We start from the raw sequence: 25,158 nt of genomic DNA, 5'->3' as shown, positions 1-25,158 counted from the left end.
GACTCACTGAGAACTTCCAGATGCTTTCTGGAGCTCTGCAGGTTGAGCAGAGCGACATACTGCACAAGGTGTATGAAACTGTTTTAGGGCGCCCCTACACACCGCTGCCTAACCCCCCATGTCCTACGTTTTCCCCAGCAGCACCGCCTATCCCCTCTCCTCCCGTGCCTGCCGCCTACATCATGGCACCCATGCGGGCTTCGACGCCTGTTCTGGCCCAGCCTTTCTGCAAAACTACAACAGTTCGCGTTCTTGTCTCCAATAACATGCCCCCGATGCCCGTCATTAGGACCATCAGCCCTGTTTCTGTCGTCAGAACTGTTTCACCGATGGGTTTTCGGCTCTACTAGTTTGGCCAGTCGCTTTGCATGATTTGTGATCAATAATAATCCCTATTTAATCCTCATGGGCCTTCATTCCTCCTGGAAGGTCTTCTTGACTGGGAAGCTGTGAAGGTAACTTTCATTCTCGAGAAATTCTTTTGTAAAAGAAATACTACTTTTTTTCACGATTAAATAGATTTGAGAGGGATTCAAAAACAAACAATTTTAATAAAGTTTTGTGAAACAATGAAATTATTCCTTGCTGAAATGAGTGCACACATATTTATTCTCTTTCACATTGTTATGTAATTTGTGTCCTCTTGTCCTAGTGCTAAATGAATCTCTAATAAATCAAGGAGCCTATGTGTGTCTGTGTGGTTTTCATCTAATTTAACAATCGTTCATCTGATCTGCTTCAAACTGTGCAGTCTGAGGATGCAGCGTGGTGATCAACAGTCATGTCATGGTCCTGCGGCCATGACTCAGTGACTTTGTGTTTATGTTCTTTATTGTTATTATTCTCTTTATTATTCTTGGGCTGTTTTGGGATGGTTTGTGTTTTGGGATTTTAGATACTGGGTTTTGGGTTTGTGCTCCCTCTGTTGGTCCCTGGTGTTAGTGTTCCCCTGTCTCGTCAGGTTAATCAGGTCCAGCTGTGTCTCCCACCTGTGTGTGATTTCCCAGTGTCTCTTTGTGTACTTATAGTGTGTGTTTTCCTCTGCTCCTCGTCGCGTCGTCTGTGTTCATACCCTGTGAAATCCCCTGCGTGCTCTCCCTGCTGTTCTCCCTTCATGTTCAGGTTTGCCACTCCTTTGTGTAGTTTCACCCAGTTTAGTTCATCCTTAGTTCTGTTTTGCCATCTCCACTTTATGTTTGATATTGTCAATAAATCGCCTTCACATCTGAGTAAGTGCTGAATTTGAGTCCTCCTTTCCACTCTTCACACGGCCGCTGCCCCGGACCGTGACAAGTCATTGGCTAATAACGTAGCACTACACCCTCTCGTCCAATCGCATAAGCCCATGAAATGTCCCCTGGCTTCACGGACAGGGTTTACGTTGGAATAAGTTGGACAAATCTTTTAAAAGTTGCCAAGAAATATCTCCCACTAATGTTTCTGTCGCATCGGTGAGCTGAAACGCCAAACTAGTCGGATCGAGTGTTCAGCTGTTGCAGAGAAACACTGAGCCGGATGAAAAACCTTTCCTGCGTTTCTGTTTTCTTCTTCTTTTCTGGAATTAAAATTCACAGTGAAAACACCACAAAGATCAAGAATAATACATTCGTAGGACTTTTATACTTTTACACATCACATATAAATCAAGTTGAAGAATGAAGCACATCATGAGCTAGTTAATTATAATAATCTCAAATATTTTAAACTTTGTGATTTCAGAGGTTTAACAAAGTTTCCTATAATGTGTGGTCTGATCTTCATTGCAGGACACAGTAGAACGTGTTATTTTCTTGGGCTGAATTTGATGCCACTCCTTTCTGTGTCTCCTCCAGTGTCTCCTCCTGCTCTGCTAATTTTGCCTCCAGCTTGGACATTTTTTTCTCGTTTATCCAGCTTCATCTCCCGATCGATGTGTAGAGCCCCAGACAGCGATATGTAGTCATCAGTGAGGCTCTTGTTCAGATTTTCAAACTCTTCCACATCTGATTCATCTTGTGAGCCTCTGTGAATTTGATGTTCAGTAGTTCAGCTTTCTGCAAAGTCTCTAGGAAATTCTCCAGAGCTTTTTTCACATCAGACAGCTGAACTTCCTTCCTCTGGTCGAGGAAAAACACCAGTTTCCACAGAGCTTCAAGTCTTTTCACGACGAGGGGAGCCTGGATCTCCAACTTCCTAACTGGCAGACCACAGGCAGTAAGGATGGGCGGACATGTCTCAGCCTCCACCACTCTCAGCACTGGAGCCCCCCAGGGGTGTGTTCTGAGCCCCCTGCTGTACTCTTTGTACACATATGACTGTGTGGCCACTACCAGCTCCACCACCATCATCAAGTTTGCTGACGACACCGTCGTGGTGGGCCTGATCTCTGATAACAACGAGACGGCCTACCTGAAGGAGATTAGGAATCTGGAGAACTGGTGCCAGAGGAACAACCTCCTTCTAAACATCAGTAAGACAAAGGAGCTGATAGTGGACTTCAGCACTAAGCAGGAGAGGAACTACCAGACCCCCGTCATCAACGAGTGCCCAGTGGAGAGAGTGGACCTGTCATGGTCCTGTCACATCAACACCGTGGTGAAAAAGGCCCGACAGCGTCTCTACCACCTCAGACGCTTGAGAGACTTCCAACTGCCCTCCAAGGTGCTCAGGAACTTTTACTCCTGCACCATAGAGAGCATCCTGGCGGGAAACATCTTAACCTGGTTCGGGAACAGCACCATGCAGGACAGACGAGCTCTACAGAGGGTTGTGCGGTCAGCTGAGCGCACCATCCGCTCCGAGCTCCCTGACCTGCACTCAATCTACAGCAGGCGGTGCTGGACCAAGGCCAGGAAGATCGTGAAGGACCTCAGCCATCCCAACAACAGACTGTTCTCTCTGCTGAGGTCAGGAAAGCGATTCCGCTCCCTGAAGACCAACACAGAGAGACTGAGGAGGAGCTTCTTCCCGCAGGCGATACGGTCTCTCAATCACACCACCACACAGTACTGACCCACACATACAGTTCTTACACACACTGGACTTTCTGGACTTTGTTTTCACTTCATTACTTAAATCACGCTGCTGTTATTGTGTATATATTTATTTATATTTCTTCATACATTCTTATATAGTTCTATATTGTGTATTTTGTTGTACAGTTATTTTATTTTCAACTTTAATTTATATATTTTATCTTATTCTCCCAGTTAAATTTACCCTTCATTCTAATTTGTGTTGTACAGTTATTTCATTTTTAACCTTAATTTATATTTTATTCCTTCCTAGTTAAATTTACCCTTTTTAATTTTTCATATTTATTTCCTATCTTATTCATAGCCTTTTCCTTTTTTGTTTTCTTTCGGTCACGAGCAGTTGTCCAAGCATTTCACTACATATCGTACTGTGTATGACTGTGTACGTGACAAATAAAATTTGAATTTGCTGGACATTATCCTTCATCTTCTCAATCGTTCTGTGAACATCCTTGAATGTCGTCATTATTTCCTTGTTCAGCTGAAGAGACATGTGCCAGGGAACAAAATGTTTTTATTCAGCCCTCAATGAGTCACATTCAAATTATAATGACTAGGATTGCTGAATCTCTGAACCTCACGTTGAGCGCACATGGACTCCTCAGCGACCACTTTCACAAAGAAAACAGTTTCCTGCTCTGCTTTTGAACGTCTGGTGTCCTGGTGCAGCCACAACAACCTGGTGCTGAATGCCCAGAAGACAGTGGAGATTATTGTGGACTTCAGGAAGCACACAGCTCCACTCCCCCCCATCATCCTGACTGACACCCCCATCACCTCTGTGGACTCATTCCGCTTCCTGGGTACCACCATCACTCAGGACCTGAAGTGGGAGCCCACCATCACCTCCGTCATCAAGAAAGCCCAGCAGAGGATGTACTTCCTGAGGCAGCTGAAGAAATTCAACCTGCCAACACGGACAATGATGCAATTCTACACCGCAATCATCGAGTCCATCCTCACCTCCTCCATCACCGTGCGGTACGCTGGAGCCACTATCAGGGACAAACAGAGACTGCAGCGTGTTGTGCGCTCTGCTGAGAAGGTGATTGGCTGTCACTCTAAAAAGTAATTAATGGGATCTTTAGTCATTACTTACATATATATGTTGTTGTGAAATGAAAAATCAAGTTCATAAATACTGTTAGACTTCCTAATTAAAATTTTTATTTTATTGAGTTCGGGTGACACATAAATTATGCCTCTTTACTCAATATATAATTGTGATTTGTCTGAATTTAAAATCTTCTTTTAATCAAAAAACAATATAATTTTAAGTTCTGTCGATGTAAAATACAACTTGATGACGTGTAAACAGCTCACAGTTCCCTTCTTCTACACAAGCGGACATATTCAACAGCACGTGTTCAAGGTTTATCAAGAGCTGTGTTCATCGCGAACGGTGAGTAATTTTATGCGAAATTACACATATCTGCAGTCGCTCTGGATTTTGTTAGTTTACTTTAAAACAACGACGTAACATACATAACATACATCTTAGCTTGCCCCCGCGTTTGTGTGAAAGGCTAGAAGACCTTCAGTCTAGATCGAGAAGGAGAAGGAGAAGAGGGCAGTTCGGTAATGAGCTTTGTTGAAAATGTGATCAGAAGAGAGAGGCTAATACCTGATGGCACTGACCCACAAATACAACGGGCTCACCGATCCCTCGGTCCTAAGCCAGGTGCTGATGCCGCTCTCCGTTCCATTGTCGTCTGTTTTCTTCCGTTCAAAACAAAGGAAACCGTCCTCAGAAACGCATGGCAGAAGAAGATCCTCGTCAAAGACAAACCCATCGATTTTGACCATGATTATACTGCCACGGTAGTACAACAGCGCCGTGCACATAGAGAAGTGAAAAGCGCACTTAAACAAAAGGGCATACGATTCCAATTCTCTCCAGGGTTTAATTAGAGCCCCCGGGCTCGGTGTGAATAATGCAGCACCTGAACGCACCTGAGCGGCCTGCTCGAGCAGAACGAGGAGCCGCAGGGAGGCCGAGAGAGCACCACCTCCAGAGGGAGAGAGAGGGTGGTGAAAGGGTTTGAAAGAGTAACATCATAACATCTGAAGGTTTTCATGTCACTCTAATGATGTCCTGACAGAACCACGAGGGGCATCAGAAACATCTGTGTCACACCTGTCCATCACTACATCTGTGTTAGTGACACTGCTGGAAGAATCCAGATTGCTTTGATTATTGTTTCCTTCCATTTTGTTTGCACTAACACTGCAAGCATCAGACTAAATCATACTTATTATTTATGACCCCACAGCACCATATCACCCTATTAGAGCACTTCGCTCTCGCTCTGCAGGCCTACTTGTTGTTCCTAGAGTATTTAACAGTAGAATGGGAGGCAGAGCCTTCAGTTTTCAGGCCCCTCTTCTGTGGAACCAGCTTCCAGTTTGGATTCAGGAGACAGACACTATCTCTACTTTCAAGATTAGGCTTCAAACTTTCCTTTTTGCTAAAGCATATAGTTAGGGCTGGACCAGGTGACCCTGAATCCTCCCTTAGTTATGCTGCAATAGACGTAGGCTGCCGGGGATTCCCATGATGCATTGAGTTTTTCTTCTTCACTCACTATGTATTAACAGACCTCTATGCATTGAATCATATCTGTTATTAACCTCTGTCTCTCTTCCACAGCATGTCTTTATCCTGTCTTCCTTCTCTCACCCCAACCAATCACAGCAGATGGCCCCGCCCCTCCCTGAGCCTGGTTCTGCTGGAGGTTTCTTCCTGTTAAAAGGGAGTTTTTCCTTCCCACTGTCGCCAAAGTGCTGCTCACATGTCATTGTTGGAGTTTCTCTTTTGTCTCTTTATTATCATAAGGTTCTTACTCTACAATATAAAGTACCTGGAGGCAACTGTTGTTGTTTTTTCTGTATAAATAAAAGTGAACTGAGTTGAATGTAATTTGGTTGAACAGGAAATTCACATCATGGATCTGGAGCAGCTGTGTGATGATGTCATGTCAACATGGACCAAAACCTCTGAGGGATGTTTCCAGAAACTTTTTAAATTTGTGCCACAAATGACTAAAGCAGAAGAGAGCTCAGACTCAGCTTCACTGTCATTCAGCCATTTGACATGATATGAATGAAAAACAGATTCTCTGTCCAGGACCTGGGTCTGAGCGACCCAGGGTCCATGAGCATTTATGACTCTTGTTATATGATATGTGTTTGTTTCTGCATTGTGCTGCTGTTCCTGTGTCTATGATGTTGGAGACCTCACCTGCTCAACCGCCTGCCATAACCACGCCACCATCACTTTACCTACCTGTTGCTGCTGCATCACCGTCCAATCTACCCCCAGTGGCTGCTACACCACCATCATTTCCACTGCCTGCAGCTGCCACACCAGCACGGCCTGCGTGTCACAAACCACCTGCAGTGCTTCGCCATGGGCCATCGGAGCTCTTACGTGGCTGGACCTACTACAAGGCTGTCATCAGATCACTGGCCGGCCACCAGAACTGCTATGCCACAGCTGCCAGACCTGTGGCAGGCCGCTCGAGCTGTTTTCCTGCCGTCACCGTCCATCGGGCCAGCTGCCAAAACTGTGGCAGAACTGTGGTTGATTTTTTCAGTTTTTTGGGGACTGTTTTGACAGCGCTGCTGGACGTGCGGTCGGACTTTGAAACCGTTGGGATTAGGGGCTCTGTTTGCTAGAGGATTTTGTTTTTGCACGGAGAGTGCGGAGACTCGGGAGCAGAGTACAGACACTTGGGAGAAGGCGCGACACGGGAGTCGTGGGAGCGCACTGGAGATTTGTTGTGTGTTACATTTACTTCACTGTAAATCAACGCACTGTTTACTGCACAGAGTCCAGCATTTAGGTCCTTTCTCCCCCACAGTCTGCCACACAGACCGTGACATTCTCAGGTCTCAGTATTGCAGCATGCTACCAAACAACGAGTAAAACATTACAAATAACTACAATTAATAGAACAAGAAATTCTCAAAAATAAGTACTGAAATATGCAAAAACATAAATAACAATCACAAATATATAATATTTATATTTGGTTCTTCTTTATTTTAATGACTATTTACAGATTTTCACTGGAGGCATCAAAACTATGGATGAACACATGGAATTAAACCCTCGGCCTTCTCTCAGCGAGCTTCATGCTGTAGTCACCTGACATGGTTTCACTTCACAGGTGTGTTAACTCCAAAGCTGGAATCCTGGAATTTCTTGCCTTCTGAATCTGGTTGGGACTAGAAGTCAGGGTGGCACGCAGTAGGGCTGCACGATATTAGGAAACCCTGCGATGTGCGATAACTGCGATCAATATTGCGATAACGATATGACTTACGATAAAATAAATAGCAAAACAAACAAAAAACCCCGAATACATAATTTACGTTTTACTGCAACAGTTTTATTTAAAGAAAGCTGCTGTATTAGCAGTGTAACAACAAAGTGCACTTTAACATTGAAACATTGCCCCCATAAAAATTTTTGGGTCTTCTTTAAGATCCCAGCTGGCCAGCACCTCACGTAATACACGGGCTATATTTTCACTAGTGTGAGAGTTTGGAAAACACACAGTCTCTAGACACCGTGTTTTCAGTTCAAAGTCTTCGGTGAGGAAGAGCACTGTGAAACTCATATATGGCTCCGTTGTACGACTTGATCATAGGTCTGTAGCGTAGTTTTCAGCTTGGCTCAGTTCAAATGTGACGGTCTTGTGTAGGGCTGGGTATCGTCCATGATTTCTAGAATCGATTCGAATCCGATTCACAAGGTCCTGAATCGATTTGATACACGATTCGATTCAATTTGATTCGATTCGATTTAAATCTGGGAAATTTTGCCTCAGTCAGATTATAATTCAGATCAGTACATTTACATATTTTTGTATCTATAAAAAGGAAGCTGACACACGCAAGACTTTATCACAGGTGTGAGCGTCACAGCAGAGGCCTTTGTGTCAAAGTAGCTGAAGATAAAACACAGAAACACATGAAGGTGGTTTTCCTGGCCTGGATTTTATAAAAATATTCTGCAGTACATCAAAAACGAAAGAAAACCATTAACCAGCTTATGAACATTGCCTCTGAAGTTACAGCGGTTTTATTAGAGACAGCGTTTTGCATCATTTTAAAAAGTTTACATTTGTTCAGAAGCCTATTGAACGGCAGAAATTAGGTTTTCTCTTTGGAAGTAAGTAAAAAAAAACATCGGCCGACAGGCTGTAAACAACAGTAGACTTGTGCGTAACAACCAAGCAAATAATGCAGAAAACAGATTTCGGGGACAGACGGGAAACTGTTCTTGAAGTACAGAGAGAGAGAGAGAGCTGTGCATGAAGTGTGATTTTATCCTGGTGGAAGCAAAACAGCAACAGTCAGAGTGAATTCATGACGATGTTTATGTGAAGCGTTTGGATCTTCTTTTGCTGCTGGTTCGGTCAATGTTGTTTGGAGAGAGATCAAACTAACAGCTTTAGAATCTGTGCAAAAACGGCGTGAACACAAAGCGCGGACCCGCCGAAACATCAGAATCAGCGAGCTGTCGGCTTTCAGCCCCGAGCGTGTCCGTGCCGTCGGGTGAGAAAGTCACATCTCACTGATCCTGATCCGTCGGCGCTTTGTGTTTACGTCTCTGTGCAGAATCTGTGTTCCTGCTCTCATTCACTGTTTTAAATGTTTGGTGGTTGTCAAAATTTTGTGAAGTTTCACCTGAGATTCTGGAATTTCGGGCAAAATACATTTATATTAAAAAAATCAATTCAGGATTTTAATGAATCGATATCACGTTATCCAAGCCAGAATCGATATTAATCGATGAATCGATTATTAAAACCCACCCTAGTCTTGCGGCATGTTTCGTACATTTGTGGAATGGCGACATGGGAAAAGTAGTTTCCTGAGGGGATGCGGTATCTCCGGTCCACTTTATGTATCAGACTGGTGAAGCCCTCCCTGCTAACTGTATTTATAGGCATCATGTCTTTGTCAAAAAATGTGTAATGGCCTCTGTTATTTCTTTGTAGCGCTTCCACGTTTTCTCATAAGGAGTTCCACTTGAAAAACTCGGATACAGAGACGGCCGTTGGACTGCGGCGCTCTTTGTCTTAACATTAGCAACATTAGCTAGCCCTGTCTTTCTGGAACTCTTCAAACAGTTCTCTGTGGTCGTGTTGAAGATGATGGTGGAGTCGTGTTTCCTCTGGTGGTTGCCACGAGTGTTCGGCAAGTTTTGCAGAGCACCTGTGTTTGGAGAACGTCGTCTTTACCAAATCCAAAGTACCTCCAAATAAGCGAGGTACTATTTTTTAGCCACGAGTTCATAGTCAGTAGCGTTCTCGTCATGCGTCTCGCTCTCAGCCATTACAACTCCGACTCGTCGCTGCAGCGTTGTTCGCTCCCCACCTACATAGGAGGCGGGCCTCTAATCCATTTGATTGGTTAATGCCGTGAAGGGCTCTGTTCGACTGGTCAAATGTGTAAAGGGGTTTCTTTGATTGGCAAATTCTTTAAAGCATGTGCGTAAACATTTTAAGGTACCCAATTATCGCGGTTTGCGCCGTCTTTTGCAATGGGCCCATCGCACAGGCTGATATTGCGATGACAATAAATTTTTTATTTATTGTGCAGGCCTAGTACACAGCTGACAGCTCTATTTGACAACTGTTAGAATTCATATTATGGCAAGAACCAATCAGCGAAGGAAACAACAGTCTGTCATTTCTTTAAGAACTGAAGGTCAGTCAATCCAGGAAATTGCAAAAACTTCACAAAAACCATAAAGCGCTACAAAGAAACTGGCTCACACGAGGACCGCCCCAGGAAAGCAAGAGCCAGAGTCCCCTCTGCTGCTGAGGATACATTCATCCACCAGCCTCAGAAATCACAAGTTAACAGCTACTCAGATCAGAGCGCAGATAAATGCCACATAGAGCTCCAGTAACAGACACACTCTACATCAGCTGTTCAGAGGAGACTGTGTGAATCAGGCCTTTATGGTCAAATAGCAAGCAGAGGAGATTAGTTTGGGCCAAGAAACACAGGGAATGGACATTAGACCATCTGTGCTTTGGTGTGATGAGTCCAAATTTGAGATCTTTGGTTCCACAAAGGTGAACGATGGTCTCTACATGCATGGTTCCCACCATGAAGCATGGAGAAGGAGTGTCTGGTAGTGTGTGCGCCAGTGAACATGAACTTTTAAAACTCAAAATATTTTTTTATATACTGGTTAAAAGTGTTTGTGAAATACTTTGTTCTTTATGCTGGACTAACAAACTGCAGTCACAAAGACTGACTGTGAGCACTTTTCGGTGATTACAGAGTCATAATAACGTGTCATATATGAGATTATCACCATGGCATGACATCACATCATGTATGTATTTGCAATATTTAAAAAAAACAGCTGACAGTGTGTTTTCATATTTTCATTCTGTGCTTAAAGGGAGAAAGGTTTATTATTTCTGCAGTATTGCTGTCATTGCTTTTATCTATAGTTTTTTTGTTGTTGTTGAGAATAACAGAGTGAGTCAGACTGCAGGATGAACACTGAGCTGTTTGTGCCCCCCAGTGGTCTTTGACCACAACGTGCTTCCAGTGAATTCCCGAATCCAAGCTGTGTGTCATCAGCAGCCACTCCACCTTAAAACTGACTTCACGTATAAAACTTGGGTCATTTATTTAAGAATTTGCACCATATCCAGCCTTCTTGTGCCCCCCTGTACAGAAACTCAAATGTTATTTTCAAACTTTTATTTTAGGGAGCCTTACACCTGTACACATGGTACACATTCACAAATAACGTTTCATTTAAAAATTTGTAATAGAGGGGAGGACACATATGCTAATGTAATGTTAATAAATGGGGATTTATGAACACTAAACTTTCATGTTCAGAGAACACGCTCAGGTATATCTTGAGGATCTGAGTGTTCATGTGATTTATATTCTTTGCTATATATATGCAACAACGTCCAACGTTACATGTTAGTCAACTTCATTCACATTAATTAACCTTCAGCTATCGAAACTTGAGTTTTTATATTTCCTTGAACCACTTGAATGCACCTTTTCTAATTCGTGTTTTACCGGGGGTCCGCGAAGGCGCTTCGTTGGCATTTTACGGCCTCCGATTGGTACGATTTGTGTTATTTGCACCACGTGACACCAGACATGGCCGCCAGCGAGCCGAGTAAAGACGGTAAGTGTGACCTTTTAAACGTGTCCGCGGCTTTAATGCTGATATCTGGTGGTCTGCGTGCAAAGGTTTGGGTGTCGGTGACTCTCCGAGTCTGTGGGAATCCACAATCAGCAGAAAAAAGGCTAAAAAAAATCAGAAAAGCAGGCGGGAACCCGCCCGGCTAAGCTAGCAGGCTAGGAAATAGCTGGGCTGCTAACTGTGATTATACAGCAATCTCTATATTCAGTCAGTACTCAGTCTGACAGCTGTGAAGTTTATTCAGGATTTAACAGCGTGTAAAGTCTGAGTTCGATTAATGAGTTATTTAATTCATTAATTTATTTATTTTTTTACTTTTAGATCATAGTTTTGTCCCCACGGGTGATGAAAATAATTGTATACAGACAGATTTTTGTAGATCAGAGGGAAATGCTTCTTCATGCCAGGCTGTACATTCTCGCTTCCGCTTGGTTTTGACTCACCTGGTCTGGAGTAGAGTGTGTGTGGTATATAAGGTGTAGTCTCTCTTCTGCTTTCTCAGGTAAGGACAGCATTCTGGAGCCGCTGTGTTTCCCCGATCAGCCGGCTGACACCTCCAGCCCTCCCGGTGTTCAATGTCCCGGCTCCGAGCCGCTGGTCTGCCTGTTCTGCTCTGAGTCCGTCCCACCGCCGCGGAAAGACGTCCTCCTCAGACACCTGCTGATGGAGCACAAGCTTGTCATCGCCGACGTCAAACTCATCGCAGACGTCCCAAAGTACGAGCCACACATGCTCCGGCTCACTCGTTTAACTCTCGGGAACACGTTTGGATGTTTTTAGCATTTGGAACTCGATCATTTCACCAAAGACTTCCTGTAATTATTTGGGGTGATGGGGGGAAACCCTTACCTTACAAGTATAAATATATACAACAAGTCCAGCATGTCCACGCCTGCTAGTGTGCTGCTTTTATGAACCGTGACGAAGTGTTTCTGTGCGCCGGTAAACCTGGCTGTGAGTCGGTTTTTACTGACGAGTTTCCTCCATCAGGTACTTGCTGTACTGGAAGGGCAGATTCCTCGAGCAGCCGCTCACAGATTTCTGCAGCGTCATCAAAACCAACTCCACGGGCCCAGTCGGTGAGTTCACTCAAACAGGTAACGCGCCGCAGGATTCCCATCAGTCCTGGAAACCTCACGTGTGTTAGATGAAAGCAGACAGAAGGTAGAGCTTCCTGAAATCATGTGACTAAAAGCTTCTTTGCTTCCTGTAGTCATCTCTTATGATCCAACCCCCAAAAAGCTGCTTTTTACGCATAATTCCATAAACATCATTCAGTGACATGTCTGAGCCTGAACCAAGATACTGAACCTTGGATTGTCCGTCCTGATAATATTCTTATTTACTGTGTCAGCCTGGATGCAAAAGTTTCAATCAAGTCCACTTCCTAGTCCTCCTCTGATCCTGTGTGAATGCTTTCAGTCTGCTCGTTTCATCTCTGTATCGTCCGCAGTGATTGGTCGGACTGGCAGGCTCATCCGGTCTCTGCAGTGTGTCTGTTCTGTGATCACCAATCGGAGACGTTGGAGCAGATCTACGCGCATATGAAGGTACGGGAACGTAGAAGTTTCAGAGAAGGAAAATATCGTTTTCTGCTTTTCATCCCTGAAACGATTCTGCAAAGGCTTCTGGGAGAACGGAGACAGTGCACACTAACAGGAAACGATCTGCTTCCTGAGGTCTCTGCAAACATATGAATCCATCGTTCGCACAAAACATGGATTTTACTCAGAAAGTGCCCTCACACACAGACGGACCGAAGCTGAAGAGCTTTTAAAATGAAGCGCCTTTTATTTTGAAAAGTTTCCAAATAAATACATGATTGTCAAAACTTTAACGAGCAAATAAAAATGTTTCCTCGTTGTTGGGTCTGTTTCCACAGGCCCCGCTAGTTTAGAGACTTATTCATCATGAAGGAAACAAGACATAACAGAACATCTTCAACCGGTTTTTCACTCGCTAACGAGGGAAGTCTTTGGTCAAGAACCAGCTCTTGGAGCCCACGCCCCTGTCCTGTCTCAGGCCCGAAGTCCTTCAAAGAGCAGCTTCCCCCGTAGCTATTTATTGACATGGCAGTTACAATACACAATACAACACAAGCTCCCCCAGCACAGAGTGGCTGCAGAGGTCAGAGACAAAGGAACGTCTTGATCCTATAGGTTGAACTCAGACCGTACAAATTTAAGAAACACGATGACAACATTCAACAATTAGACTTAACACTCGTGAACAATAAATAAATCTAGGATTGGACGTCGACTGCAGTCCGATTTTGTCGTTGATTAAACGTTCTGGTTTAAAGTCAGAACCAGTTTCCCAAACGTGACTCTAAGTTTGTGCTCACGAGTGACGAGTTTACCTGAGAGGCAGAAAAGTTTCTCTCTGCTTTCTGGTTTTGTTATTTATGAAGTCTGTAACGGGCGTCGCGTGCGTGACCCTGACATCTTTCTGTTTTGTGTTTGCAGGAGGCTCACGGCTTCGACCTCCACCTCCTTAAGACCGAGCTCAGTGAGTGAAATCGCCGTGGTAATTCGAGCGCAGTTTGCTTCTATTTCTTCCTTCTGAGTGTTTCTAATGTTCTGTCCTCCCTCAGACCTCAAGTTCTACCAGCAGGTCAAACTGGTGAACTTCATCCGGCGGCAGATCCATCAGAGCCGCTGCTACGGCTGCACGCGGATGTTCGACTGCCGGGCGGACGCCCTGCGTCACATCGCGGCTGAAGGTCACGTGATGAAACTGCCAGAGATGTCCGCCTGGGACCAGCCGCAGTAGGTTTAACGAAGCGCCTGCAGAATTAACCAATGAGAGCGCGGGCTTTAAAGCTGGCGTACAGCTGCTGATGAACGTGGTCAACGCCACAGATGTTTACACTTCATTTGGAGTATTTTTATCAGCTGATGAAAATGGCGTCCTTTTTGGGACTAATTTGAGCCTGAGCACTAAACGTCGTCTCGCTCCGCAGGTATTACTTCCCCACGTACGAGAACGACGCTCTCCTGTGCACGCTCTCTGACAGCGAGGAAGGCGACGGTGACGAGGAGCATCGCGGCGAGGAGATCCCGGTCATCGCGGAGGACATCTCTAACCTGAGAGCGCTGAAACAGTCCAGTGTCCTCAAGCAGCTGCTGAAGGAGCGAGGAGGCAGCAGCTAGGACCACAGACGGACACGTGTCATACGTTTGACTCAAAGGCGTCTCTGACGTCGGCTGAGCTCAGCTCATGGTGACCACATGCCACATGGCTGGAACGCAGCGGCACGGGTTTGAGTCCGGCCCTTTCCCTCTCAACTATTTCCTGTACGTCTCTACTTAGTAAAGATAAGAAAGGCAAAAGAAGAGTCCTCTCCACAGCTGGACACGCGGACGCCATGATGTCCGCTGAAACGTAATTGCTCTGCCTCGTGCAATGAAGCTGAAACATGCGTTTTCTTGAATATGAATTTTAGTACTCGAGTAAAAATGATTTTCTTTTGTAACTTGTAACTGAGCTGGATTCAGTGCTGTGGTGGACGAGCTCATCGTCAAGATGAGACGAGAGACTCTTTATTGTCATTGCACAGTCACACTTAGAACAACAGCACTACACAATTGCAAACTGTCCCGCGTCGGCACTACGCACAACACAAACAACACAACACAGGAACTTAATAAATGAAAAGAATGAGTGTATGTTTTACTGCACATTGTTGTTATTATTGTTGTTGTTGTCCCCTCAGAAAGCCCAGGGACGTCTCGTGCCTGAAACATCTGTCCTATTTGGTGTTTCTGTTGTTTTTCTGCATCGCTTTGCTGAGCGACACCTGCCGTATGGTGGAGCCGAACTGCAGCGCTCAGAGTTTTCACCGCGTCCTTCGCGTCCAGGCTCACGTTCACGAACATGCAGCACTGAGGAGAGAAACGAGAGGTCGCTGCAGGAACTCACTGCTGTCAAACTTCCTGTTTTATCCTCATTTCGTACTCTGGCAGGCTGTAGGACATTTTGGACAATCTATAATCTTCTAACACAAAAACATACAAGTGTTCACTGAAGTAAACACACAGAGCAGTAGCAGATTTTTTTTAAGTGTTTTATTTATTTTCATTTGCTGCTAACTGCCTTGTTTTCATTTGTAGTTTTTGTAGTAGGAAGAACTACAAAATCTACAAATAAACAAAGAGCAGTTAGCAAATGTAGTGCTCTCCACTATGTGAAGCCCTCACATTAATTTTTAGATTTTTCAGTTTAAGCCAATTAAATGAAATCCAAAAATTCAGCCCCAACAATCAAATGATCCCCTATGAGCAAGCACTCTGGCAACGGTGGAGAGGAAAAACTCCCTTTTAACAGGAAGAAACCTCTGGCAGAACCAGGCTCAGGGAGGGGCGGTCTTCTGCCATGACTGGTTGGGGGGTGAGGGGCAAAATTAAATCAAACATAAAGGAGAGCACAGCGTATTTATGACAGGTCGGTGGACTGTGGCTCGAGTTCAAAAGATGCTCGAATCCCGCCTGAGGTGGTATGGACACGTGATTCGAAGCGATGAGAACTCAGCAAAAACGACTATTAAGGATCGACCCAGACGGACGCCGGCCTCGAGGCAGACCCCACAGAGCGGGACATTCGCTTCAGCTGAAAATCTTAGAGGCGACCCAGAAAGCTGCAGGAAACGCAATGACACATCCGGCAACAGTTAAACCTACTTTAAGTAGGTTTACACCCCACGAACCAGGCGATTCTCTTTCTGTTTTCTCTTGTTCCCGTACCGCTGGGCGCTGAAGATTTTCCACAGTTTGTCTGAGTTCTGCCATCTCTTGCCTCTGTTGTGTGTATTCTTGACTGAGTTCTATGTAGTTTTGACTGAGTTGTGCGTTTTCTAGCTTGAGTTGTGCGTTTTCTTGATCAAGTTGTGTGACATCGTGACTGAATTCTGTGCACATTTCAGTCACTCGTTCGAGTTCTTCGGTGAGTCGTGTGTTTTGTTCAATGAGTCGTGCGTTTTGATGCCGGAGGTGCTCTCTCATACGCTCCAGTATGTTTGACCGATCTCCCTGTGACATTTTTGTAAAGGTTTAAAGCTCAAAAGTGTCCAAAAGTTAAATCTCTGAATGATTTAAATGCAAAGGGTAGCTGTGTCTCAAACAACTGTCTCTTTCTGCTGTAAACTGTTGAACGAGCTCCTATTTATAGACTCAGTGGGCGTGGCAGAGAATGTGACGTCGCTGTGACATAACAATGATCCTTTGATCTTCTCAAAGGATCATTGTGACGTCGCCGTGACGTCACGATGATCGTTCAAGAAGATCAAAGGAGCGCTGTGGGTCATTCTGCGCATGCTCAGATCAATGAACGGGAGAATTATTTGTAAATACTTTGCTAGCTAACAAAGGTGCTTTTAGCAACAGCTGGTGGTGGTTCGTCGCTATCAACCCTTAAACTCGTGAACTGGCTCTCTAGCTTTTCGATTGCTACTGTTGTCTATCACATATGTATTATTTGGAACCCAGCTTACCTGTAAAAACAGACACACAGCAGGTAACAGGAACTACTCGGTGCGCCAGCTCGGCACCACTAGGCTGTGTCCCAATTCAGGGTCTGCACGCTTGAAGTACGCGCACTACGCACGGTGCGTACTATAAGTATGAGAAGTGCGGAAGTGAGAGGCTTGTGAAATAGGACGGTCTTGCCTTCGTCGCGCTGCTCAGGTTGCCTAGCAACCATGATACTAACCGCGAGAAACGTGTCATACAGCTTTGTGTGACAGAAACGAAGGAGAACATGTTTTGTTCATTTGAGACCAAAGGACCGTAAAACATGATTGTTGGGCTTCATTCCTGTGCTGAACAGTCATTTAAGATTAGCTAGTAAATAACAATTAGCTGATGTTGGTCATGAGACTAAAGTCATCTCACTGTGGTAATGTAAATATAATATGGCCAATATTAAAGTTATAGTCAGATTATTATGATATATTACAGCAGTGAGCTTGAACAGTTGTTTATATGTCCTATCACCTTAAATCTTCACTCAAAGACGAGTATCTGTGAGTGTGTATACAGATGTGTTATATATAAGAGACAAATATTGTTCGTTTAATACGTTGGCATTATTACATTTGGCTCAATGCTTACATATGTGTATAAAGCAAATGTACGAGCTGTGAAAACTGTGTCTGATAGAATGAAGAGTAGACTGATATATGAAATATTCCTTTATTGGGTGAGAAAATCAGACCATGTCATAACTGCTGTAAGTCACACAGAATAGACATCAGAGCCTTAAACAGGCTGACGTCTGCTAAATGGGTCAAACTGGGCAGAAAGTCTACAAACACATAACATCCTTATAGAATATGATGTAACACTATAGATCAAACGATTGCTGATGTTGTCAGGGCCAAGATGATGAAAAGCTGTGGGAATTCTCTGAGGAGGTAGTAGGGACACAGGGAAACAGCCCTCACGGTGATTGTAGGGCACCAGCTGCCGCCATGTTGCTTCCCAGTGCATTCACGGTCTCTGTCGATGAAGGCGTGGTGAAAAGTGTGTAGCGTGCTGTTGTCGTCGCTGTTGTTTAACCACGATTCCATAAAAGCCAGAAAGTTCTGTACTCACGGAAGTGGTTGATGCAGGCTTGCAGCTTGTCACATTAGCAAGAATAATGGACGGGAGCGCTCGTTGTTTGTGTGTCTCTCTCCCCTCCTGGTCAGGGCCATGCAGAGATGTTTAAAGGGGCGGGTGCTCAAGTTAAAAAGGGGCACATTGAACCAGGCTGAATAACAACAACACACATTCATCAAGTATCTAATATGGGATTGCATCATACTATATCACTGTTGTGAGGTGGCAATAAGGCAAAGCAAACATAGCCTATGTTTTACCTGATGGGGTAAAATGTTGCTGTTGAGGGGTTTCTGCTGCTCCCACTGCTGATAGTGCAGGAGGGCAGGGCTGCGTATCCACACTTAACAACTCTTGCACTTAATCTATAATAAAATGATGACAGAAAATATAATGAAATATATTTGAAATAAAAATTTAATACAATTGGTTTCTTAATGTATGTTCTTTAAAATACAGTGTGTGTTTATTAAATATCATAATTATAACTAGAAAAATTTGCATTTCCTGCAAAAATGCTGTGTGGATGCTTTAAAGCTGAAGCTGTCTGCTGAAAACAGCTGAAGAAGCTGAAGTCATTATTTGAAAAGTAGTTGAACTTTTAATAATTTTACAGAAGCATAACAACTTAGAAAAAAGGTAATAACTTAGCAGAAACTCTCTTCTCACTGCTGAGGTCTGGGAAGCGCTTCCGCTCCCTTAAGGCCAAAACAGAGAGAATGAGGAGGAGCTTCTTCCCCCAGGCTATTCGGACCCTGAACCAGGTGTAGGACCGGACTCTCCCACACATCACATCACCACATGCACCACCACACATTTCCTATAATTTATAATCCTTATAATCTCTTTCTGCTATTTGCACATTTTTTTACTGTAAATTTCTAAGTTAATTTGTAAATTTTGTAGTAACCTGTAAATTGTAAATACTGTAAAACGTTTTTGTGTTATTTAATGGTCGGGCATTGTACAGCTACAAGCATTTCACCCCCATGTCATACTGTGTTGTGTGTGTGTGTGACAAATAAAATTTGAATTTGAAACATAACAACATAGCAGAAGTATTGTAATTCAGCAGAAATGTTCATATTTAGCACAAACATGAAAACTTGGAAGAAATGGTGTAACAGTAGAACAGTAGTATAATTTAGAAATAGAAACTCTTAGTAGAACTTAGTAGAAATGTAATATAGTAGCAGAAATACTATGATTTAGCAGAAAAGTAATAACTTAAGCAGACATTTTAGAAAAGCAAAATGGCCAGCAGAAAAAAGTTTTCTCAAAACTACTAGTTTTTCAACTGTGAACAATTGGCAGAAACATTAGAAAAGCCAGAAGGAAAAGCCAGCAAATACACAAGGGTAAGGCAAAACTGACATGCCTAACAATGTTTACAAATATGGAAACACACTCAGTAACTCAGTGACACATAAGACATGTCCAGAAAACAACGTGTACAAACATGGATGCAAACAAACAATATAATAATAGCTTCATAATGATTACAGGACATCAGACTATTTGTTCTTATAGCTTAATGATGCAGAATTATCACATAGAAATAAAAAACCTGAAGTTGTGCACTATTTGAACACGTTGCCTGCAGCACTGAAGGACTCTGCGACAGACGTGTGTCTCACCCTGGCAGCACCTGTCCTCTCCTCCGCTTCAGTTCGCCTCAACATAAGCTCGTCATATTCTGTGATATGATTTACTCTGAGGTGTTTGACGAGGGTAGTGATGTTGCCACAGCACCTCACTGTCTTGCCACATGTAAACATGCAAATCGCGTCTTGGCTGTTTGTGGAGGTAAAATGCATCCTCACATGACTCCGTTTAGGCTCAGCCATCCCATATGGAAAAGATATTTATAAATCTTATAAAGTTTGTATCGGTCTACATACAAGAGTGAAAACAGATATAAGATCCCTTGAAAAATTATATAAATGAAACTTGTATGTTTTGGATACTTACTAAAACAATATATGAAAGTAATAAGAAAGTGGCCACTTTGATGAGTAAATCATATAAGTTTTTACTATTTCTTTTCCATATGGGATTGTTGTGAGCGCACACACCAGGGGCAGTGTTGCCTACTTATTTAGTGAGTTTTCAGAGCCCTTTAGTGACTTTTTTTCTAAAAAGCAACTAGCGACAAATCTGGTGACTTTTTCTGGTGTTATTGGAGACTTATTTATGACAACGTTTTGATGTGAAAGGGCGTATCGCTCTTCTCACCAAGCAGCAGTGCTGCCGTGGGCACCTCGCCCACACCAAAGCGCTCACTGCTATCAGGACAGGAAATGTTCCCACTAGTGATGTGTCGGTTGTGAACGAAATGGCTCTTAGAGCCGGGTCTTTGACGTGAACGACGCGAGCCGTGGGGTTTTTTTTCTTTCTCTCACCCTCTCTCTCGCACTTTTTTTCCGCTTCACTCCGCACGCGAGTCTTGTGCTTAACAGTGTGTTCACACCGAACACGATGGACGCGAGCGTCAGGTTTACATGTAAAGTCAATGGAAAAGCGCGATGACACACGATTGCGGTCCCGCAAAAATTCGGAAGCAGAAGCGTCGCGAAAACGCCTGAAATGCGCGTCAGTGTAGCGCGTGTGGCGTGTTTGACTTGCGAAAAAAGCCAGGCGCGTGAGTTTTTGTGTTGCATTTTGTGCATATGCGCATTTCGTGTCTACCGCTCAGTTGAAAGAACTGAACTCCAGCGTCAAATCGCGCCGCGACAACCAATCAGGAGCCTGGTGACGTGGCTCTGACCTTGGTCAAAGGGGCAGATCCAGCCAAAGCCCTCCATTCTTCATTCAGTATGGAGGAAAAGCTAATCAGTGCTGTGGCTAATCACCCCGAGCTGTATGATGCTAGCTGCTACTGCTACCGAGACAGGAATAAAAAGGACCTAGCTTGGAGACACATAAGTGAGGAGATCGGACAACCTGGTAAGTTCATAAATTCTTCTTTTTAATTTTCAGACTGACCCGATGAAGCCGCGCAAAAGCTAGCAAGCCCACCTACTGTCCCGCTATTTTCCCACTGATGTACAAATACCTTTCCGCTAACAAGATAATGCGTTTATTCAGAGGACATCTGCAGGAGAAAGTGGAAGAGCCTCAGGGACACCTATAATAAGGAGAAGAGGACAGAGAAGGAGAAGAGGAGTGGGTCTGCAGCAGGATCGGAGAGGAGATGGAAGTTCTTCGCGGTCATGGGGTTTCTGGACTCCTTCCTCACCCCGCGGGAGACTAGCGGAAATATGGTGCGGACCGTGGAGAACTTCTCCCCCGAGGACCAGGGACAGCCCGAAGAGGCAGCAGGGGAGTGTCAGTCAGAAGGTATGTTTACAATGAATTAATGTAGGCAGTTAATTTATGCGTGTTGTCATACAGGAATATATTTTGTTTATTAATAAACAGTATACAGTAGCCCCGCTGTTCATCCGTCACTGCCTCGCCTTTTCGCTGATTTTTTTTATTGCACCGTACAGCTTTCAACAATGCGCATTGCATTCTGCAGCCCAAATGACAAATCTCCTCCGTGTCGTGTCTCCTGCGCTTGTCAAACTTATCATGTTTGGTTTTGATAACCATCACGTCCAATAGAAAAAACAGCACAAAAACACCCATAACTATGACCCTCATTCGGAAATAGACACCTGCACCGGGAGCGAAAAAGGCGCACAAAAGTGGCGCCGCAGACGGAGAAAAAGCGCGGCATAATACTTTTACGTTTTAAAATCGACAAAGGTTTGCACTTTGAGAATCAACTTGTAAGAACTGTGACTACTGTTCATGTGCTGCAATAAATGGGAGACCACTGTATATAATAATAAGTATATAATAATATAATATTCTCAATGACTATTGTCTTCAACCTGTTAACATTTAATATTGTCTTGATAGAGTCAAGTAATCATGCAGAGTCCTCCCCTGTTGCTTCTCCTGGCTCCCCAGTCCCTGGTCCCTCCACTCCTGCTGCTGCACCCGCAGGTATGAACATCAAGCACTGACAGCTTTTTACTTGCTTGGATTTCCTTGTGATCACCTTTACTAAATATCTACAACCAATCTGTTTATATCCTGGTTTTTTTCAATTTTGAAAATGAAAATCTAGTAGCAGCCTCCTCATTTCTTTGTGTTGTTTTGTGCTGTGTTTTACAGGCCCACAGAGGAGGACAGCTCGAAGGCGGGCGAGAGACGGGTCCCAGGACGGTCCATCGGCGGTGGAGCTGGCCATCCTGAGTCCCTAAAGAGGCCACGCCCGTCTCCAACAGAGCATTTTCTCCTCAGCCTTGTTCCTGCTCTGGAGAGCATGCCGCCTCAGACACGAGAATTCGTGAAATTTCAAATTTATAAATTAGCTTTTGAAAACAGCATAGGTGTGTTAAATTTGGAAACATTGGACCCTAATGATCAGTAGTTTTCTGATGAGGCAGCAGCTCTCCAGGGCAGAAACAATGTTCTCATTTTTCTCCTCCTTCTCCCTGAGGCTCTTCCACTCCAAGCTGGGTCCTTTTTATTCCTGTCTCTCTGTAAATAGTTAAATTTCATATATTTATGTTGAATGTTTTTGTTACTGAATTTATATATTTTTTCAAATAAACATTTATAATGACAAATGTCTCAGTTCTACTACACAGCAAATATTGGCACCTGACTTGACACAAGTAGAATTTATTTCATATTATACTAATGACAAAACATACTAATACAGTGTGATGCAAAAGTTTGGGCAACATTGTGAAAAGTAATTATTTTCCTGTACAAATCATTGGTTGTCACAATAAAAATTGTCAGTTAAATATATCATATAGGAGACACACACAGTGATATTTGAGAAGTGAAATGAAGTTCACTGGATTTACAGAAAGTGTGCAATAACTGTTTAAACTAAATCAAGCAGGTGCATAAATTGGCAACACAAAAAAAGAGACATGAAATAAATATTTAGTGTATATCAATGCGTGTGTCTCCTATATGATATATGCAAGTGACATTTTTTTACTGTAACAGCGATTCATAAAGGAAAATAATGACTATTAATAAGGTTGCCCAAACTTTTGCACCACACTGTATATAGGAACATAGTGAAGACAAGTTACTTACTCACAAAGAGCACGCGTATTTTTAGTGGTCCGGAGCTGCAGGAGAAACACAAGAGAGACACAGACTGATGCGACACAACCAGTAAGTAGGTGTACAGCGTACACTGTAGTGTGTAGCACCCAGGAGTATCAGCTTATTACGTACACGTTGGTAAGCTGTCTTGTTGCAACTGACGAACTGAAACAAACGAGCGTGCTGTGTGTGCAACAGCGCGACACACATTACCTGTCCTTTTATTAACTGCACAGGTAGTGCTGGTCACAGCTGCTGGCTACCTGTGTAAGGCTGTCATGGGTCTGTAGCTCTGTCACCGTTTTAGGGAACATATTTAGTTTTAAAGTAAGTTTCCGGGCTTTTCCTGCCTTTCTGGAGGGATTATATTTCACTAAAAAACGATCTAATATGCATGTCCACATAATAATAATTATAATTATAATATATTAAAAAAACACACGCTGTATTTTAAAGAACATGCATTAAGAAGCAGATTATATTAGATTTATATTTTAAATAAGACAAAATTGGGATTTTACAGCAGTAAAATGATTGTATCTCTACAGTTTAAACATGTAATAAGCTTTGCCCCTGCACAGAGTGGATAGTGAAACAAATGGAATCATCATAAATACCATCCATCCATCCTTTCGCTTCCGCTTATCCTTTTCAGGGTCGCGGGGGGCGCTGGAGCCTATCCCAGCTGTCATAGGGCGAGAGGCGGGGTACACCCTGGACAGGTCGCCAGTCTGTCGCAGGGCCGACACACAGGGACAAACAACCATTTGCACTCACATTCATACCTAGTGACAATTTGGGTTATCCAATTAACCTATCCCCACAAGCTGCATGTCTTTGGACGGTGGGAGGAAGCCGGAGTACCCGGAGAGAACCCACGCAAACACGGGGAGAACATGCAAACTCCACACAGAAAGACCCCGGCCTGATGTTGGAATTGAACTCAGGACCTTCTTGCTGTGCGGCAACAGTGCTAACCACCGTGCCACCGTGCTGCCCTCATCATAAATACATTATTTCATATTTATTACTTCCCCCTCCTCATTGCTTTATTATTGTAGCTCTAGTAATAAATAATAATGTAAGGATTCTGGATCAGCACCATGATGCCCATAGTATATACAGTATTCTGAAGAAGGTCTAAAATGTCACTGTGTGTGCATGTGTGTGTTTTATTTAGATGGATTTTTAAAAAAAATATTACTCATGATATAACATTGTCCAGACATGCCTGGTAAGGACATGAGGAGGAAACAGTAGGAGCTGTGTGAGGCTACTAAAGGCAGTGCTATAACATTTTTCTGTCATCATTTTATTTTAGATTAAGTGCTGGAGTTGTTAGGTGTGGATAATTAGATTATAGTTTATTGCAATAGCAAGTTGTGCCTTGTTCTCAGATAGACAGCAAGTGGAGAGTGATATATGAAATGATGGGATGGAAGGAAGAAGAGAAGCAAAGAGTGATTCACAGGCAGAGCCTAAATTATTTCTCACAGTTTTTTGTTGCCTTATGGTTCCAAGCGCTGTCACCAATCTTTGCATTTTGTTATTATCTCATGACACAGCTACCATCTCTCCTATGGACTTTTTAATGTTTACAGTCTCAGATCAACACAGCCCTGCCCTCCAGCACTATCCACAGCACCCTCAACAGCAACATTGTACCCATCAGGTAAAGCATCGGCTACGTTTGCTTTGCCTTGTTGCCCATATTAGATTCTTGATGAATGTGTGTTGTTGTTATTCAGCCTGGTTCAATGTGCCCCTTTTTAACTTTGAGCACCTGCCCCTTTAAACCTCTCTGCATAGCCCTGGTTAAATGTCACCGTTATTATTAGCCGGCCCGGAAACAGCGTATTTTATTTATTGTATCTCAAATTATAGCGTCATAATGATTACAGGACATCAGATTACTTGTTCTTATCACTTAATAATGCAGAGCTCATCATATAGAAATAAAAAAACTGAAGTTGTGCGCTATTTGAACACCTTGCCTGCCTGCAGCACTAAAGGACTCCATGAGAGACGTCTGTCTCGCCCTAGCAGCACCTGTCCTGTCCTCCTCTTCAGTTCGTCTCAACATACACTCGTCATATTCTGTGATATGATTTACTCTGAGGTGTTTGACAAGGTTAGTGATATTGCCACAACCATACATGCCAACCCTCTCGATTTTTCCAGGAGAATCCCGGAGCCACCATTCTCCCGAATTTCCACCTGG

At 43.6% G+C, this 25,158-nt stretch overlaps 2 protein-coding genes across 2 annotated transcripts in view; both read left to right on the top strand.

Annotated features, from left to right (window-relative positions):
* Positions 1–22,911, top strand: part of LOC309710574 (uncharacterized protein) — a 64,696-nt gene extending 41,785 nt beyond the window's left edge. The window contains exons 2-5 of the mRNA XM_082540172.1: positions 20,710–20,762; positions 20,904–21,155; positions 21,723–21,809; positions 21,981–22,911. Coding sequence (XP_082396298.1) covers positions 21,029–21,155; positions 21,723–21,809; positions 21,981–22,069 — 303 coding nt within the window. The 5' untranslated portion in view covers positions 20,710–20,762; positions 20,904–21,028 and the 3' untranslated portion in view covers positions 22,070–22,911. The remainder of the gene's footprint in view (positions 1–20,709; positions 20,763–20,903; positions 21,156–21,722; positions 21,810–21,980) is intronic.
* LOC309711504 (zinc finger protein 277-like) lies at positions 11,150–14,888 on the top strand. The gene is made up of 7 exons (XM_082541897.1): positions 11,150–11,202; positions 11,723–11,936; positions 12,211–12,299; positions 12,637–12,770; positions 13,686–13,728; positions 13,814–13,988; positions 14,183–14,888. Exons 1-7 carry the CDS (start codon positions 11,175–11,177, stop codon positions 14,370–14,372), a joined length of 873 nt encoding a protein of 290 aa, XP_082398023.1. The 5' UTR covers positions 11,150–11,174; the 3' UTR covers positions 14,373–14,888.
* Positions 22,912–25,158: the final 2,247 nt, after the last annotated feature.

This window comes from Aulonocara stuartgranti, assembly GCF_965226115.1.
Source record: "Aulonocara stuartgranti genome assembly, chromosome: 7".
Classification (NCBI taxonomy): domain Eukaryota; kingdom Metazoa; phylum Chordata; class Actinopteri; order Cichliformes; family Cichlidae; genus Aulonocara; species Aulonocara stuartgranti.
This window is presented reverse-complemented; position numbering and strand designations above follow the sequence as displayed.